The sequence below is a fragment of the Serinus canaria genome, assembly GCF_022539315.1.
Source record: "Serinus canaria isolate serCan28SL12 chromosome 7 unlocalized genomic scaffold, serCan2020 HiC_scaffold_29, whole genome shotgun sequence".
NCBI classification, from domain to species: Eukaryota; Metazoa; Chordata; class Aves; order Passeriformes; family Fringillidae; genus Serinus; species Serinus canaria.
Window position 1 is genome coordinate 981,844 of NW_026108147.1, and position 16,891 is coordinate 998,734.

At 43.8% G+C, this 16,891-nt stretch overlaps 1 protein-coding gene across 15 annotated transcripts in view; it reads left to right on the top strand.

Annotated features, from left to right (window-relative positions):
- Positions 1–16,891, top strand: part of MAP2 (microtubule associated protein 2) — a 127,022-nt gene that overhangs the window by 101,989 nt on the left and 8,142 nt on the right. For 4 of the 15 annotated variants that reach the window (XM_050987574.1, XM_050987573.1, XM_050987576.1 and 1 more), the window contains exons 6-9: positions 4,286–4,347; positions 6,900–7,073; positions 8,450–8,597; positions 10,783–11,126. In XM_050987574.1, coding sequence (XP_050843531.1) covers positions 4,286–4,347; positions 6,900–7,073; positions 8,450–8,597; positions 10,783–11,126 — 728 coding nt within the window. Of the gene's footprint in view, positions 1–107; positions 315–704; positions 840–4,285; positions 4,348–6,899; positions 7,074–8,449; positions 8,598–10,782; positions 11,127–16,891 lie in introns of all 15 variants that reach the window. The other 11 variants (XM_030232816.2, XM_030232818.2, XM_030232819.2 and 8 more) reach the window with 6 other exon arrangements.

The following is a 16,891-nucleotide window of genomic DNA, read 5'->3' on the forward strand; positions in this document are numbered from 1 at the left end:
TAATCATCTGCTCTGTCTTCAACTATTTTTCCCCTGCTCCTCTGAAGTTTTGTTAACATTTGTTACTAATCTTTTGTTTGTTGTTGTAATTTGCTCTGACCCTACAGATGATGATAGGAGCATCATGACTGAACAGTTAGAGACTGTTCCTAAAGAGGAGAAAGCAGAGAGAGAATTGCGAAGATCATCTCTTGATAAGCATAAAAAAGAGAAACCTTTTAAAACTGGGAGAGGCAGGATTTCTACTCCTGAAAGGAAAATAGCTAAAAAGGAACCTAGCACACTCTCCAGAGATGAAGTGAGAAGGAAAAAAGGTTCATTTCACACTCCTATTACAATTCTTTTTTATTTTCTTACTCTTTTATTGTACTGTCTGGTTACTCTGCTGTAGATTATGTGCACTGTGACATTTTTAAGGGTAGTGCTTTATAATGAGATATTGTACAACTGTGAGAAGCCATGTCCAAGGCTCACTGCTCCACTGGTCCTATTTCATTGTGGACATCCCCACTGATTACTGGGTAATGTTTCTGAGCCAATGCACCTGAGCTCCCCCTCTTCCAGCATAGGATTTGTTCCCCTTGGAAGCAGCGTTGGGTTGGAGTTGTGGGGCAGTGGGCCTGACACTTGACATATTGATCATGTGAAATGGTTTGCTGGGGTTTTTTTCTGATACTATGTCTTTGTGTTCTTTTTGTCCATAGCAGTGTATAAGAAAGCTGAACTTGCTAAAAAAACTGAAGTTCAGGGCCACTCTCCCTCCAGGAAAATAATTTTAAAACCTGCTATCAAATATACTAGACCAACTCATCTCTCCTGTGTTAAACGGAAGCAGACAGGTGACTGCGTTCTGTTCAGTTATGCAATGTGGCTGGCAAACATAGACATTTTCTTTTGTGAATCTCATAGCTCTAGCAGCTTCTCTATTTTTTTTTTCTTCCAAGAGTATCAATCTTCACAAATAGTATTGCTTTTTTTAGTGTTTTGTACCATTTTTCTTATTTTCTTCCTTTCTTTCTTTCCTGGTATTTGTTTGTTTGTTTGTTTGGTGGAGGCCATGATCATGTATGCTTGTCATTGCTTGGGCCTCCAAGTGCTGTGGTTGTAACTTGGCATCGTGCTTAGAGTGTGGTGTTCTAGGAATCTCTTCTCATCTTTAATTTGTGGATGATTTTTTTGGTTATTTTTAATTTTTTTTTAATTATGCTTTATATTTTTTTTCTGGTGGGAAAATGTTGGCAACTTAAACCATGGTATGCATTTCCATTATTCTGCTTTTTTGCTCTCATGCATAATAAGAAGTGTTTCAGACTTATATTTTGTTTATTGATGTTATCTGCATTGACAATTCCCAATCTGTCACTGATGTTTATGCTATGCAGTCAAAATCCACAGGGAGAATCCAGCCACATGCAGCATGGAGCTGAGAGAGAAGAAATCTGGGCTCACACTGCGAAATGCATTCCAAGCAAAAAATCTTAATATTTGGTAGAGGAAGATGAAAGGAAGAAAGAAATGAGTCCTGTTACAACTTCATAGGTGTATCATTCTTTAGAGGACCAAAATAACTCTTCCAGCATTTTCACATATTATTCATGGTTCCTGTGGGTTCAAAGTGGGAGGATGAACATCTTGACTTCCATTGTGATCTTAAAAAGAGATTGCTACAAGAGGCCAGGTTTTCTGTCGTGTAACATGGCCACATGCTGTAGTGTAGTTGTTTGGAACTAGGGCTAATAAGGGAAGAACCAGGCACAGCAATGCAGAAGTGCAGAGGCATCTTCTCACAGCTCAGAAATTACCAGGAAGATTCACTACACATCATGTGGTTAAGCAGAGCAGTACCAGAAGTGTCTCCAGGCAGGCATTCCCCTGCAGTTCTGCACCAGTCCCTCCTGTGGTGGATGCAGAGCAGCCCCAGCAGGGAGGTCTGAGCAGTGAAAGTGCAGGAAGAGGATGGTTTAGAGCAGGTTTGGTCTCCTGCCTCTGCTGGATGAGGTGTGGATTGTATCCTGGCTGTGTTCCATTGGGACCCCAGAACTAATGATCCCATCACCTGTGACAGAATCCCATCCTTTTACTCCCCCATCTCAGGAGAAATGGATCCAGGGAAGGAAAGGCTGCTTCAGTGCCTTCTGTGTTGCACTGATGGCTCCTCCTCAGTTTGCAGTCCCTGGTCTGTCCTGACTTGCACTCTGAACCAGAGCTACCCAAAAGGGAGGAATTTTAAAACAGAGTTAAAACATTTCTCCTTGCTATCTCTTGCTGCTTGCTGAAGCACAGCTTGATAGCTCAGAAGTTACAACCCATAATTCACATGTCTTTCAAAAGCCCCAGGGGATTCAATAAGCTGTGGATGTGGATGGGGGAAAGGCATTGGCTTTGAATTGTTCTGACTTCATCTGCACTTCTGCAGCTGTGTGGTCAGAGTTGTCATGCCCCCAGGTACTCTACCACTGCCTCCTCTGAGCTGATCTGACCCTTAGGAGCCCAAAAAGAACTGAGTCATACCCGTGGACTTGGATAAAATCTGCCCTGTGCCTGAAACTTGTGCTGCCTTGGCAAATCTCAGAGGTTTTTCTCTCTCACTGCAATGCACAGGGAAGCAGATGTATTAGTCAAAGGGAGAAATACAATCCAAAAACTACCTCCCCTTAAGTCCTCCCCTATTTAAGTCCTGAGGTGGAGAGCAACCAAAAAAATGGACCCAGACTGATCATAACACTTTCAGAAATGTGGCTTGAACTCTGAGCTCTAAGGCAGAGGAGCTGGAACCATGCCAGAAAGTGATCAAAAATATTTCTTAGAATGTTTCAGCACACTTGTTGCTGCTGGAAAAATTACAGTATGCCTTATTTTCTTCTGCCTCCCATTTTTATACTTCCTGCTGGGACTTGGGGGGAGAGCATGAGAGAGACTGCAGTGCTGAGTGATATTCTAAGAGTGCAGGTGGTCATGTTGTTATCTTTCAAATCCCTGAGCTTGATTGTGTCATGCAGGTCTCTCCAGGATCTGGAATCTAGAGGGACAGTGTCAATCTCCCATTTTCTTTTTATGTGAAATACAGCACCATTTCTTGAAGCCAGTTTTGACTGTCAGTGCATCCAGTTTGGAGTGGTCTTGTCAGCTTTAGTGATGCCTGGGTAATGAAGCCCCCAAAAGTTCTTGGCAGTGTAGACTACAGAGCTCTGAGTGTGATGCAGTCAGTTAAAATCTCCACACTGGATTTACCATGACTTCAAAGTGACACATGTCCAGTCATAAGATACAAATATCTACCAAAAGAAGTTAATATCTGCTCTAATGTTTTGCACAATGGTCAGGAAAAGTACATTTTCCCTTAATGCCCCTCAATACCTGAAAAAACATTCCCACATCACTGGTGAGCACTGGGAAGTACCAGTAACTCACAGCACCATATCCATGAGGCAGGGACTGGTTCTTGAGAGACTTGTCCTTACCATTTGGAAAAGAAATTGTAAGGCCAACCGTGATGAGAGAGTTGGGAAGTCTTTGCCTTGGCTGGTGTAGCTCCATGAGTGAAACCCCCAGCCTGGCCTGGGTTTTGTTGGTGGCTGTGAGATGCTACTGCAGTTGTGTTATCTGAGGAGTGGTTTTGGAGGCAAAGCCAGGACAAGGACCTGGCCTTGATATGTTTCTGTTTCTTGTTTTCAGTTCTGGGGGCACCCCCTGAGCTGAAGCATGTTTGTAGGTCCTGTAGAAATGCTGTGTTCAGATGGAGAGGTTGTGGTTGTCACCAGGCACATTGGCACAAGTGACACAGCCATTTTCCCAGCTCCCAGTGGTGACTAGGATGAAACTTCAGCAGTGAATCTCTCTCTATCCATTATGAATGTTGGCTAATATTTTGAAAGTGGTGACTATAGACATTAACATTTTAATTTGTGGATGATTTAAAGGAGCTTGATTTTTAGAGGACAGCCCTGAAGATCAGGATGCTAAGTTTTCTGAGGATTGACCAGAAACTCTTATATTTGTCAGCTATTTATAGAACTTTTTTCTTTTAATTTATAGACTTTTAGGAACATGAACATAAAATTTCATTTTGTTCAAAACACATAGAATACCATTTTGCCTCAAGTAAGATGAGTACAAAAGATTTTTAAGGCAAGTAAATGTCTGCATACAGTTCACTGAGGGTAATTCAAAAAGTACTTGCTTTGCACAGTAGTTTCAAGGCATTTAATTGCTCTAACACATGTACTGAATGGAAATGCTTATTATTACTGTCTTTAACTATCAAGTCTTTCTTTGGATTTCTCAGCAGCAGGTGGTGAAACAAACCAGGCTCCTGCTGTATTTAAACAAGCAAAGGAAAAACTCTCAGTGAGTAAAATAATCTTATTGTTCATCTTTATAATCTCCTTTTGCCCTTATTTCACATCTTTTTGTCTTAATTCAGTAAGTGATTGTGTGTTCCATTTGAAATTTGTTTGCCATGTTCATTATTCATTTAAAAGGATAATTAAACCCACCTTTCCTGAATAACCTTAGAAGTCTAGTCCCAAGTGGTAGATGGTGACATTTTGCAGACCCACACAGACTCCAAACTGCAGGACTTGAAGTCTGGGCAGCATTTTGAGGCAGGCCATTCTGTGGGATGAGCTGCATGTCTTGGCCCTTCCTGCAGCACCCAGCTTGCATTGTCACCTTGCTGGGCTGCTGGGTGTTACAAAAGCTCAGAAGGCAGAAGCCCTCCCCCAGGACTGCTGGGTATCCCCTGGTGTGCCATTCCACAGCCCAGTGTTCTGCAGGGGCCTTGCCTGTCTAGGAGTTACTGGCCAGTAGAATTTACATTTACTGCTTTCAGTACAGCCACTTCCTGGGCCATGTCTGTGCTATAATCTGTCAGATTGCAACCTTGCCTTGCCTTCAGCTCCTCTACAGCCTTTTCTGCCTCCTGTGTCTGGCTCTCTTAAGGGAAGACTCCCTTGCTCCTTGCTGACCCTGCACTGTTTCTGTTCCATCCCTCCAAAATCCCCCATTTTCATTCACTCTGCCCTATGGAATTATTTCAGCCATGACTGAATTAGCAGATGTGACATGCTAATTCACATCTGCAGCACAACGCTTTGATATCACAGAATCATAGAATCTGTTGAGTTGGAAGGGACCCATCAGAATTACTGAGTCCAGCTCCTGGCCCTGAGCAGGACCATCCCCCAGCATTACCAATTAACAATTTCTTTGGAATTTCTCTAAATTTCCTAATATATTTCCTAGTGTATTCCATGGGTGATTTCTCTCATTTGTTAAACCAGGCTCTCAGTTCTTTGGGGAGGAAAAAGCTGTTTCACATGAAGTGCTGCACACTGTTTATGAGTAGTAAGAAACTGGTAGTGCTGAGAGCACTTTTGGAGGCTTTGGAGGAACCATGCTTTCTCAGGTCTGACCCATTCCAGCTCAGAACTGGGAAACTATTGGAGTTTCTTTACAGGTGACTAAGATCTGGGCAGGTTTATGGGCTGAGTCTGAGCATGTTTTATTACTGTCTTTTCTTGACAGACCATCATCACTAGCACAAGAGAAGCCAATACTTGCCCATTTTCAGTGTTTATGGAGTGCTCTAGTACAAGCACTGCAAAGTCATTCTGTGAAATTTTCTTTCTATATACCTTTCCTATTCCTGCCCCTTATTTTATAGCACACATTAGATAGCTGTCCCCTGCTTACTTTCTCTCTCTGTTGCCTTGCCTCTCTGGTTGCCACACTCACACACCTCTTGGATATTTTCTCTTCTGTGCCTTCCTTGCCTTTGCCTCTGCTTTATAAAGATCTCTCTCTATTTTTGTTGTTTTGTTTCTTTGTGGTTTTCAGCTTTTATGTCCTTCAAGTGCAGCCTTTTCCTCTCCACTGGTAATGTTAGATCATCCAGCCTGGTCAGTTTTGTTACTCATGTTCAGACAGCAGTTTATACAGGACAAGTTCAGGAAAAGCTAAACAGTTCCATCTGCTGGAAGCAGCTGTGTACCTGCAGTTCCCAGTGAGGTGATGAAAACCTATGTGTTAGGAACACCTTGAAATAAAATGAGGGTTCTGCATGCCCACTTCAGCAATCCCTGAGAGTCACATAGATCTCTGTCCTCTGGGCAGCTGACCCTTCCAGCAGCATAAATTGAAACAGAGCTCAGAGGGAAAGTATTGCTAACAGAGACTGAGTTTTCCTGCAGGGATTGAGACACGGTTTCTTTGCTTGCTCAGCCAGCTCTGGGCAGATTCTGCTGCTGTTCCTGATGCTAAAAGGTGCCTTGTTACCTAAATAACATGGAGGGACTCTAGACTGGGATAACCAGAGCTGTGCAGTAGCTCAAGGCTGTGCCTTTTCCCCATCTGTTCCATTGGCAGATCTCAGTGTTGTCCATCTTCAGCATCCACATTAGATACATGTATTCACAGAGGACACTGAGCCACAGGAGTGAAAAGTCTTTGCACTGTGACTAGAACCTTAATCTACACGAGTTTTTCAGTCTCATTACAGGGGCAATTCCTTGCATGCAAGTTGAAAATGGTGAAAACCACAGGATGAAGATTTGGGCCTCAAGCAATGTGTGCTTAGTTCTACCTTTAGTTCAGAAAGCCAGTTAAATGCCACACCTGGCACCAGTTTTGTTCCTAATAACACAAGACCCAAATAGCATCTGCAGAAAAAGGCAGATTCCTAGAATTGGTAACTCTGTCCAGACCAAGCTGGTTTCAGTCAAACAACACAAAACTGAAACTTCCATGGTTGTCAGATCTGCATAGACCATTACCAGACACAGGAAAAGTATTATTCATAGCTTGGCTTTTTTTTTTTTTTTTTTTTTTTTTCTCCATGTTGCATGTGTTTTCATTTTGTCCAGCTTCATGTTGTGTTTTGTTTGTTTTCTCATGACTAGACTGCCTCTTTGTCAAAGATTCCTGCCTCAAAGTCTAGAGCAAAGTCATTGCTTCCTCCAAGACCCAGCTCAGCTTGCTCATTACCCACTAAAAGGGCCTCCTGTCTGGACACAGACAGTTTTATTGTTCGGCCCTCCTCTGCAGGCCCAAGAGACTCAAAATCAGATGCTAAGGTAAGGTAGCAGAGTTGGTGGAGAGAGTCAGAGATGCACAGGTGAACTCCATGGAACACATTATCTACCCACTGAATTCCAGTAATTCTCTGTGAAGCTCTTGTGGGATTACTTCCATCCAGTGGCAGGAAAACTGATTAGCAGGCTACAAGATGGATAAAAGTGGAGATATTCCACAGGAAATGGAAGTGAAGTTAGAACTAGAAACACAGATCTTCTTTACTGCTACTTCATTAACTGCCAGGAAGTTACAGCCATTTGCAAGTGGGTAGGTGGTAAAGAGCAGCAGGACTAATTTGCCATCCAAATGTTAAAAAATGTAATTTTTGACCTGTTAATATTCTTTGAAATCAAATTCAGCGTCCAGCATAGGAGGGTACAATTCTAATTACCAGCAGTAGGGGATGGAATAGGGCAGAATCCAAATGTCAAGGACCAAATTTAGTCAATGCATAGGACTTTGGGAAGAAGTTGCAGTATAAATTTAAAAAGATGATTGGCAGTCCATTCCAGCTTCTCCATGTTTACATTTAATTTGTGTTTCAAATCTACATTATGGTGATTTAACTATCCCCATTTAAAAATTGGTTTTGCCATTGACTTAGATTTTGTGTTTAATGCCATACTTGGTGTGTCTTTTACTGGTTGGGACCATCATCATTTGTCTTTAGGAAGAATATCTGCTTATACTGATCTGTCTTTGGCTGCACATCCCATAAGCTTCAAAAATATTTTAACACATATGTCCTTTGCCTTAATGGTAAAGAGGGGTTTACTTTACCCTGGTAAAGAGAAGGTATGCACTGATTTCAAAAAGTAAACCTTTTATTATAGAAGGAATTAAAACAACAGGATTTATAATCCCACACACACAGGGAAAAAAAAAGAAAAAACCCAACAAAACCTGAAGCTAAACATTTATCTCCATAAGAAATGTACAAGTTAGTGTTTTAATATGCAGAAATCACACAATACCTCCCAATCTAGTGTCTGGTCACCAGTAGTGCAGTTACTTTGCAGGTAAATTCACATAGGAATTTCCCACTTGAGCTCTAGAGAGTTCTTTTACTTTCAATTTGCACTTAAGTACCCCACTCTTTTTCCTTAGTAAGAGCCAACTGTGGGATCCACCCATATTTAGATCCAAGAGTATCCCTGGATGTCTCAGGATAGTCATCAGAAGATGTTTGGATGCAGTAAAGAAGCACCAGGGAGCTAAAGCAGAGCATGGAGGGTGACTGATCCCCACAGGTTCCTGTGTGAGGAGCAAACTGGGTCCCCAGGATTGGGTTTCCCCCTCTGTGTGTAGATACAGGAAATATCACCCAAAGAGTGAGTTTTGAAAAGTAAACCTTCCTTTGTTGTGCTGCTGTTAGGATGGAGTAAGCAAGAGCCCCGAGAAGCGTTCGTCCCTGCCAAGGCCTTCCTCTATCCTTCCTCCTCGGCGAGGTGTTTCAGGAGACAGAGAGGAGAACTCCCTCTCCCTCACATCTTCTCTCTCCTCCTCAGTACGACGGACTACCCGTGAGTTGTCTCTTTATTTTGCCTGTTAACCTCCTCCTGCTCCCGTGCTTGTCTCCATCCTCCATAGATTGGTCACATTGCACAGCCTTTGACCCAGAGGAGTGGGTCTGGGGTGTGCTGTTGGGAATGAGAGGCCACAGACTGGTTTTGTTCACATGCCAAGTGCCTGAAACCAGGGACAGGATGCACCTGCAGTGCCCAGAGCCAGGTCTGCTGCCCAGACTAATTGCTGATATTAGAAAATGCCTTTGCAGGGAGCTCAGAGCTGGGTGAGGTATTTAACACAGAGCATTTACAAATAGCAGCAAGAAATAATGAGTCAAAACTGAAGCAGACAACCTGAAATATTCTGATGGGTCTTGGAAAAGTGAACCTGATAGTTACAGTCATTTATTTGCTGCTTCCCAGTAATTATCTCCCTATGCTCTACTCCTAAGGTAAAATTTCTGCTGAGAATTGAGATGTTAAGTGGCAGAGTGACTCACTGGGGGCAGTGAACCAGCTAGGTTCCTTTTATGAGGACCAAAGTTACCAAATCACAAGCCAAAATAAATTACAGGACAAAGACAATTTACTGAATAACCCCAGAACTTTTAGCCAGGCCTTAGAACCTACATGTGGCTTCCTGCTTTCCAATAGGGGTTCCTCTGTTGGAACCTACATGTGGCTTCCTGCTTTCCAATAGGGGTTCCTCTGTCTTCTCTCTTTAGAAACCAATCTCAGTCCTTTTTAAGACAGCTTAATGGAAATAGATGATTAAATTCTGCAAAAAAAGTCCTTTGAAATTCATAAGTGATGCTCCAAAGGTAAAAAAGAGACCCTTTGAAAGCAGAGTGACCTCCAGCTGCCAGAGCAGCCAGCCCATTCTCCTGACCAGGAGTGAGAGACCATTAAGCATTTGGCAGGTGGTGAAGGACTGAGGAATGAAAAGTAAATACAACAGACCTGCAAGGAGGTGGGGAAAAAAATCCACTTTCTGTCTCAGATTGTAGAGTGAGAAGCTTTAGGGTTGGTTTGGAAAGAAAGAAACTTGCTCAGGGAAATGGGAGGTGGGTGGAGTAGGCTCAGTCTGCCTAATGAATCATGTAGAGCAAAGAGTGTCTCCTGAGCCCCAGGGACAGGAGTGCATTGGGTTTGGGCCACCATCACTGCATTAACAGAATGACAGTACTTAAAATGAGAATGTGTTTAGTCCCACTGGATGCTTTTGAGAGGCCCATGGGATTTATAATTTCTGAATATTTGAAGAGTGAAAACATACACGCACCCATTTGGCATTGGGGTTCCCAGGTTTTTTGAGAGTTAACTTGATCTTTCTCTCCATAAGTATTCTCAGCAAAATTTTACTTTGGAGATATCTCAGCTTCTGTTTATTAATGTTTGAGAGTTAGGAGCAGAGCTGGCTGCAGAAAGCACAGCTAGACTGATCCTTGTGCCCAGTGAAAAGGACTGGCAATGCCAGAAACACTGAATGGAGCTGCTGCAAAATGATAGAGTTGGGGTTTTTTTACTTGCATAAAAATGTAAGTTGAATGTGACTTTTTATCAAGGTTGCCTCTGGTAATGGCTTTCTTTCACAGCACTAATGAAAAATAGCAATTGAATGTGAGGACATCTACCCAGCTACACAACAGAGCTATAGCTTGTGCACCAGTTGAATGCTCACCTGGGGCTCATCTGCACTTTACCAGCAGTGGTATGAGAAACAGCTCCAACCAGGCAGTCACAGCTTTTTATTTCAGGAATATCATCAGAATTTTTACTGCTTTCTAGTTTATTGCCCAGATCCACTGAAATTGGTTGGATCAAGTCCCAGAGGTTGGATTCCAAGGATGCTTCTCGTCCTTTGCCCGAAATGGAAATAAATGTGATGATGTGCCTTGTTTAGGCAGCTTTGCAGGAAGCAGAGGTATTATGGGAAGCACTCCTGTGCTACAGAATGGAGAGCTCAGTCACTCTGGGGGCATGAGCTCAACCTCTCATGGCCAGGTAATTCCTGGTAGGTTGATTAGCCAGGTGAGACACAGAGAGACCCATTCCAGCTGCTGTTCCAGCAGCAGGCCTGCCATCTGAAGAGCTGTGTCTTGCTTGGCACACAGGGATGCAGTTTTGGGAGTACAAAGGGAAGTAGAGCTGTTCTTCTGTGGCTCTAAAGCTGTTTGTTTTGGTTTGTTCTTGCATGTAGGATCAGAGCCAATTCGTAGCAGGACGGGAAAAAGTGGAACTTCCACCCCCACTACTCCTGGCTCCACTGCCATCACTCCAGGGACACCACCAAGCTATGCCTCCCGTACCCCAGGCACTCCAGGGACACCCAGTTACTCCAGAACTCCCCACACTCCTGGGACCCCCAAATCTACAATACTGGTACCTACTGAGAAAAAAGTTGCCATAATTCGCACTCCTCCTAAATCTCCAGCCACTCCAAAACAGCTACGAGTTATTAATCAGCCTTTACCTGACCTCAAGAATGTCAGGTCCAAAATTGGGTCAACAGATAATATCAAATACCAGCCTAAAGGAGGGCAGGTAAGGATTCCACTCTTAATATTCACCCATGTGTTATTTACTCTTCTGTGTGCACCTTTGTGACAGGAGACATTTTGAGTTGCCTTATGAAGCTCCTTGTTTGTTTAAGTGATGTTAAATGGCAAAGAAGAGGACAGTCTTCAGAACTTAACTGTGCCTGCTGTAGGTCTTCCAGAGAAAAAGAACAGGCTCATGTCTTAAACAGTGAGATATCTCTGAGGTGTTGATCTTGTTTTCATGGTAAATTACCACATTCAGGAATTTCCAGGATTTGCACAGTAGCCAGTTACTCATAAAGTCAAGGAGATAATGCCTCAGCAAAGGCTCTTCTGTGTGATTATTTTGCATGGGAGCTCCACTCCATTTGCCATGCCATGTAGCAGATGTGGGTGTGCAGGGGCTCCAGCAACACAAATTCAGACTGTGTTCCTGGATAAGCATTCCTCCTACAGGTCCAGCTGTTGGATTTAGGGCCCAAAAGCAGCACCATGGTACCCTCTCCTCCTTCTCCCCGTCCCTCTCTCTGGATTGTAACAATTATACAAGAACCAGGAGGCCACAGCGAATTGTTTCTTTGTAGGCACCACACCCAGACAGCTGAATTTCCTTAGCAGCTCTAAAGAACTGCTCAGAGTCTTTGCTGAGCAGTGAAGGATGGCACAGGATGGCATTTCACTGCTGTGGGCATTACAGGGGAAATCTGCACAGCACTGAAGCTAAAGCATTTTTTAGTTCCAGTGGTATGTAGCCACTGAGCTGTGGGCTGGGCAAAGAGAAGCTCACTAAATTTTTCCTTTATGTCTCCTTTATGCCATAGTTGCTCAGTCTAGACAAGAGGCTTTAGGATAATTCTCTTCCAGATTCTGCAGTTGAATTTTAGAGGGTCTGTGAGAGCAGCACATGAAAGCTAATTTCATTTCCTTGTGTCTGCTCAGTTCTTTAATGTCTGGTAGCAATATTACCCTGGCTGAAATGAGCTGTTATCTGCTATTTGCTTTTAGTGATGATACATGAAACAAACAGAAAACTTCTTGTTAACCTCAACTGGAAGTGCTGATAGCAGCAGGAAAAACAAGCAGAGAAAAACCCAGCATATATTTGGGCAAGTTAAGTACATAAACATTACATGCAAATGACTAAAGGATCACAGATATGCAGCCCAAAAGTGTCATTTTGAGACAGACTATCCTTTTACCAGTGGCATATTTGAGCCTGCCACAAGGACTTCTCTTGACATTGAGCTGTTCTAGAGAAAGCTGCACTCTGAAACTGCCAGAGGCTGGGTTGCAAAACTGAAGAAGCTCTTGGAGATGTTTCAATGCTAAATAAATCAAGAGGTGCAGTGCTTCAGCCTGGAATTTTATCAAAAGCTCATCAGACAGCAGTCTGATTTTCCTTCAGCTCTGAACTTGCCAGGCACAGAAACAAAAGGGGAGAAATCATTCCACCTAGTGGGGTTGTGTGAGTGTGGTGTGTGAAGGGGATGCTTTTAGGGGGAGAAACAAGCTAACTTTGCACTGCATTAAGCTCCAACTAGGAATAGATGCCTTGAAACATTTTAGTGTTTTAATTGCTATTGTGCAGTGGGGAGAAATGAGGCCTTCTCTGCTCTGTGGTGCAGCCAGGAGGGGCTAGTCTGGTTCTCTCTTTATGGTGCAGTATGGTGAAATGGATCATGACTGGCAAAGCTCAGAGGAGACTTGCTCATGGGTATGTCTGCTGGGCTTCAGATGGGTTTTCACACTGCATCAGCTGGGGAGGAAATGCTGTGCTTTCAAAAGTAACCCATTTGCATCTGTTGTTTCTCAGACAGCCCAAGGGAAGCATGGAGAGCTGGAAATCTATTTCAGAAGTCAAGACTGATTTTTTTGGGTTTTTTTTTTTTTTTTTTTTTTTTTTTTTTTGGTTCAGATTTTTGTTTTCCTTTTGAAATTCTGTCTCTGGATGTGGTTGGTAACGTATCAGAGTACACAAGTGCACTAATTGAGTCTTTTCATTCCTGGCAAGGCAGAGTATTTAGAATGCTTCATGGACCAGCAACCAAGGATAAAACTAACCTAGATTTCTCTTAATTTTATCTTAAAAAGTATACCTAAAATCTCAGCCAAGGGCAAGAACTTCAGTGGATGTGAAGCAGCAGAGCTTCATCAAAGTGAATGGAGCTGCACAGACTAGAATTACATGCATAACCTTTAAAATGCCACTAATTAGTGACAGCCAGGCACCTTTAAGAAGTAAGATGACACATAGAAAAAATAAAATCTCTAAGCCATGCTGAAGAATGAAATGTTCCTTGAAGGTTTTTTGGAAGATTAGGGAAGAACTTCACCATCTTCCCTAAATTGTAGAAAACAAAGTGCAATTAGTAATGAGTCAGAAAGTTTGAACAAATTGATGACAACACTATTCACTATTCAAAAAGCACAGAAATGCTTGCAAGGAGAATAGGCTTGTGCATTAGGTGATAAAATAGACTGGCACTGGTAAGACATCTCAGAGGTGGGCAGAGGAGGAGGCTTGAATGGGTATCTTCAAAATCAGTTTCGATTGATGCTGAATTGATTTTTTTTTTTTTTTACTTTGTCTTCTTTTATATATTCTTTGTGTTCTTTACACATAAATTTTGTCTTGGTTTGAAAAGACAGGTGAAGGAAGGCAGGAGTCTCTCTTGAAATGGAAAATGTAAACCCCCTCTCTCTGAATTATTATAATTTTGAAATTAAGGGGCTCTTGGGCAAAGGTGTGGGAATAGGAATAACAGTTATTTATAAGGAAAAATAAAAATGCAATAGTACAAAAAAACCACTGCCAGAGTCAGAACAGGAGCTGACCCCGTGTGTGTCAGGGTGGTGGCACAGTCCCATCCCAGGGGGGCTCAGGGTGGTGGCACAGTCCCATCCCAGGGGGGCTCAGGGTGGTGGCACAGTCCCATCCCAGGGGGCTCAGGGTGGTGGCACAGTCCCATCCCAGGGGGGCTCAGGGTGGTGGCACAGTCCCATCCCAGGGGGGCTCAGGGTGGTGGCACAGTCCCATCCCAGGGGGGCTCAGGGTGGTGGCACAGTCCCATCCCAGGGGGGCTCAGGGTGGTGGCACAGTCCCATCCCAGGGGGGCTCAGCCCTCCTGCAGTGCCAGCTGTGGTTCTGCTGGAGCAGGGATCCTGCCCAAGGGGGGAGTTTTCCTCTGCAGCTCCAGGGCTGCTGGAGATGGGCCTGCTCTCCCTCTGGGAATGCAGGGCAGCAGAAAGCTGCTCCTCTGGGAATGCAGGGGGCAAAGGCTGCTGGGCTGTTCCCAGGGCAGATTGGATCCAGGGAGGAATGCTTGGCTCCTCCCCTGGGCAGAGCATCTCCCCAATGATGGAATTTGATCAGCCCTGCAGGGTCACTCCATGGCCATGGACAGCAGAGATCTCCTGGAGGGAGGATGGGTGTGGGAGAGATAAAGAAAACTGCCCCACCTGGTTTTAACAGGTGGCCCAATTAACAGAAAATGACTGCCCCACCTGGTTCTAACAGATGGCCGTGGAATACACAGCCCCAGGCACATCTTGCATTTCCAGCCTAAGACAATTTGTAGCTCTGTATCCTATTATTCTATTTGTAGCCTATCTCCAGTACTTTTCCTGACCCTACCCGATGAGCAGAAAGACAAAACAAATCCCAAAGGTTTATGAACACTCCTGACTGCCTAAAATCTGCAAGTCTAAGTTATGTACTGTTGGTGCAATGGCTGCTGAAGAGTGTCTAGAAAGATGGTGGAGAGCAAGGCTTCACAAAAAGTGCAGTCTGAGCTGTTGCTGGATCCCACTCTCCATCCAGCACACCATGTGCTTTTTCTCCAGTCCGTTGTAACGACATAGGTGAATCAAAACCACTTAGGCCCAAGTTTAGAGGATGTTCTTGCACAGGTCAGTGATGAACATAAACGAGCTTAAAAGGGCCAAACTCGGTGCCTTGCCCAGCCAGAGGCACCTGAGGAAGCTGTGCAGGGAGGTGTGGATTGACAGGGAGCATGGCTGCTGTTACATGGTGTAGCTGAGAGACTGGGAGGCAATTGTTTCCACATTGTTGGCTTCACTCATTGGAATAAGTTTGTGCATCTGTCAACTCAACAATGCAAAAGTGTAAAATATATTAATCTCTGTCAGTCTGCTCTTGCTTTCTTTGTACATTCCCAGGTCTGGGGATTTGCAAGACATTTGAAGGGATTTGTTCTGCACTGAAAATTAGAAATTAATTCACCACTTGTTAATTGCAGGTCTGCAAACGTGAAGAGAAATTAGGAGTTTCAGGTACACCTTCAAAACTCTGTCAGAGCTCAAACCTGTAATTTTTAAGTTTATGAAATTTAGAATTTTGGCTGAAAATTGCAGATTGGACAGAAATAACATCTTGCAGCTCCAGTGTTCAGACTGCACTTGTTTAAAGGAAGGCTTGCCTGAGTACAGTCTGTACAGTTAAGCCTTGAATTATTCTGGATAAAAAGCTAGATGTTCTCCCTGACTCATATTTTAGAAAAATTAAGCAATCACTGCAAGCCTCTTGAAAGTTTCAGAAAGGCTTTTTTTGAGGAAAGGTGTTTGGTTGCTAGAAATGAGCAGGGAATTAGGACAGAGTAACATCACTGCAGTACCTAACCCATCTGTAAAATGTGCACCCTGCCTGTGAGGCAGACTGTGAACCACAATCAGGAGGCTCCCAAGCAGTCTCATGGGCTTTAGCCACTAAGAGAACTTCTACCCACTGCAGTAGCCATATGTCTCTCAGTTTTTTGTAGGCAGTGAGCAGCAGTGCCCTGATTTCTGCCACTCAGATGCTCAGTCTAGGGCTGAAGGTGCCACTTTCTGGAGGATTCAATGTCTTTCCACCAGCTACAGCTGGCAGCTTGAACAACCAGTTCCAACCCTTAGCTGGCTCCACATTGCCCAGAGCTCTCACAGGCAGCATTCCAACTGCATGGGTGGGTGTTGGAGTGCACTCACCCAGTCCTGCTGGGGACTCTCTGGAAGCAGTGGGAGTCACTGGGGCCATGCTGTGGGCATGCTGGCACACAGTCTGCCTTGGGCTTCAGTTCTGGACCATTGCTGAGGAGTCAGCAGAAGACAGTAAGGGGAAGGCCTGTCAGACTTCCAGGGCTTCAGACAGAAGCCACTTTTCTCTTGGGCAATACGGTTTTGTGGAATAAACTTTGCATTGTCTGTAAGGCTTCAATTTTCCGCCTTGGTTTAATTACACAAAATTATGACAAGTGCTGAGGAACCTCAGCTTGGTCTTAATCTAAATGCTGACTTCCAGACCCTTTCCAGCATACCTGGGCAAGCCAGTATCACATCAGAAGAGAAGGTACCCACTTCATACTGGCTGGTCAGACCATGGGCTACAAGGGACTCTGTCACGACATTATCTTGTTGGGATTTCTAGAGAGTGTGGATAGAAAGCAGTCCTGTTTCTGCCACAGACTTTCATTTTGCCACACACAAAATGTTCCCTTTCCTGAATGAGAGCATGAGCAGGCTTGATCTTTCATTTAACTTTCAGCACAACTGAAGTGCATATATGTGCATCCCTACCACACCTCCACCCACACACAAGATGTACATACACATTTGGAACACAGAGAACCTTCCTGGTGAGTCATTGTGTTTGTGCTGCCTCTGTTGCAGGCAGCTGCATCATCTAATTCCTTTCATCAAGTGCCATCATGAAAGTTTGCCATTTTCTTGTAGCTGTGCTCCCTCACGTGGCAATTCCTTGCTCTGATAGTTAAA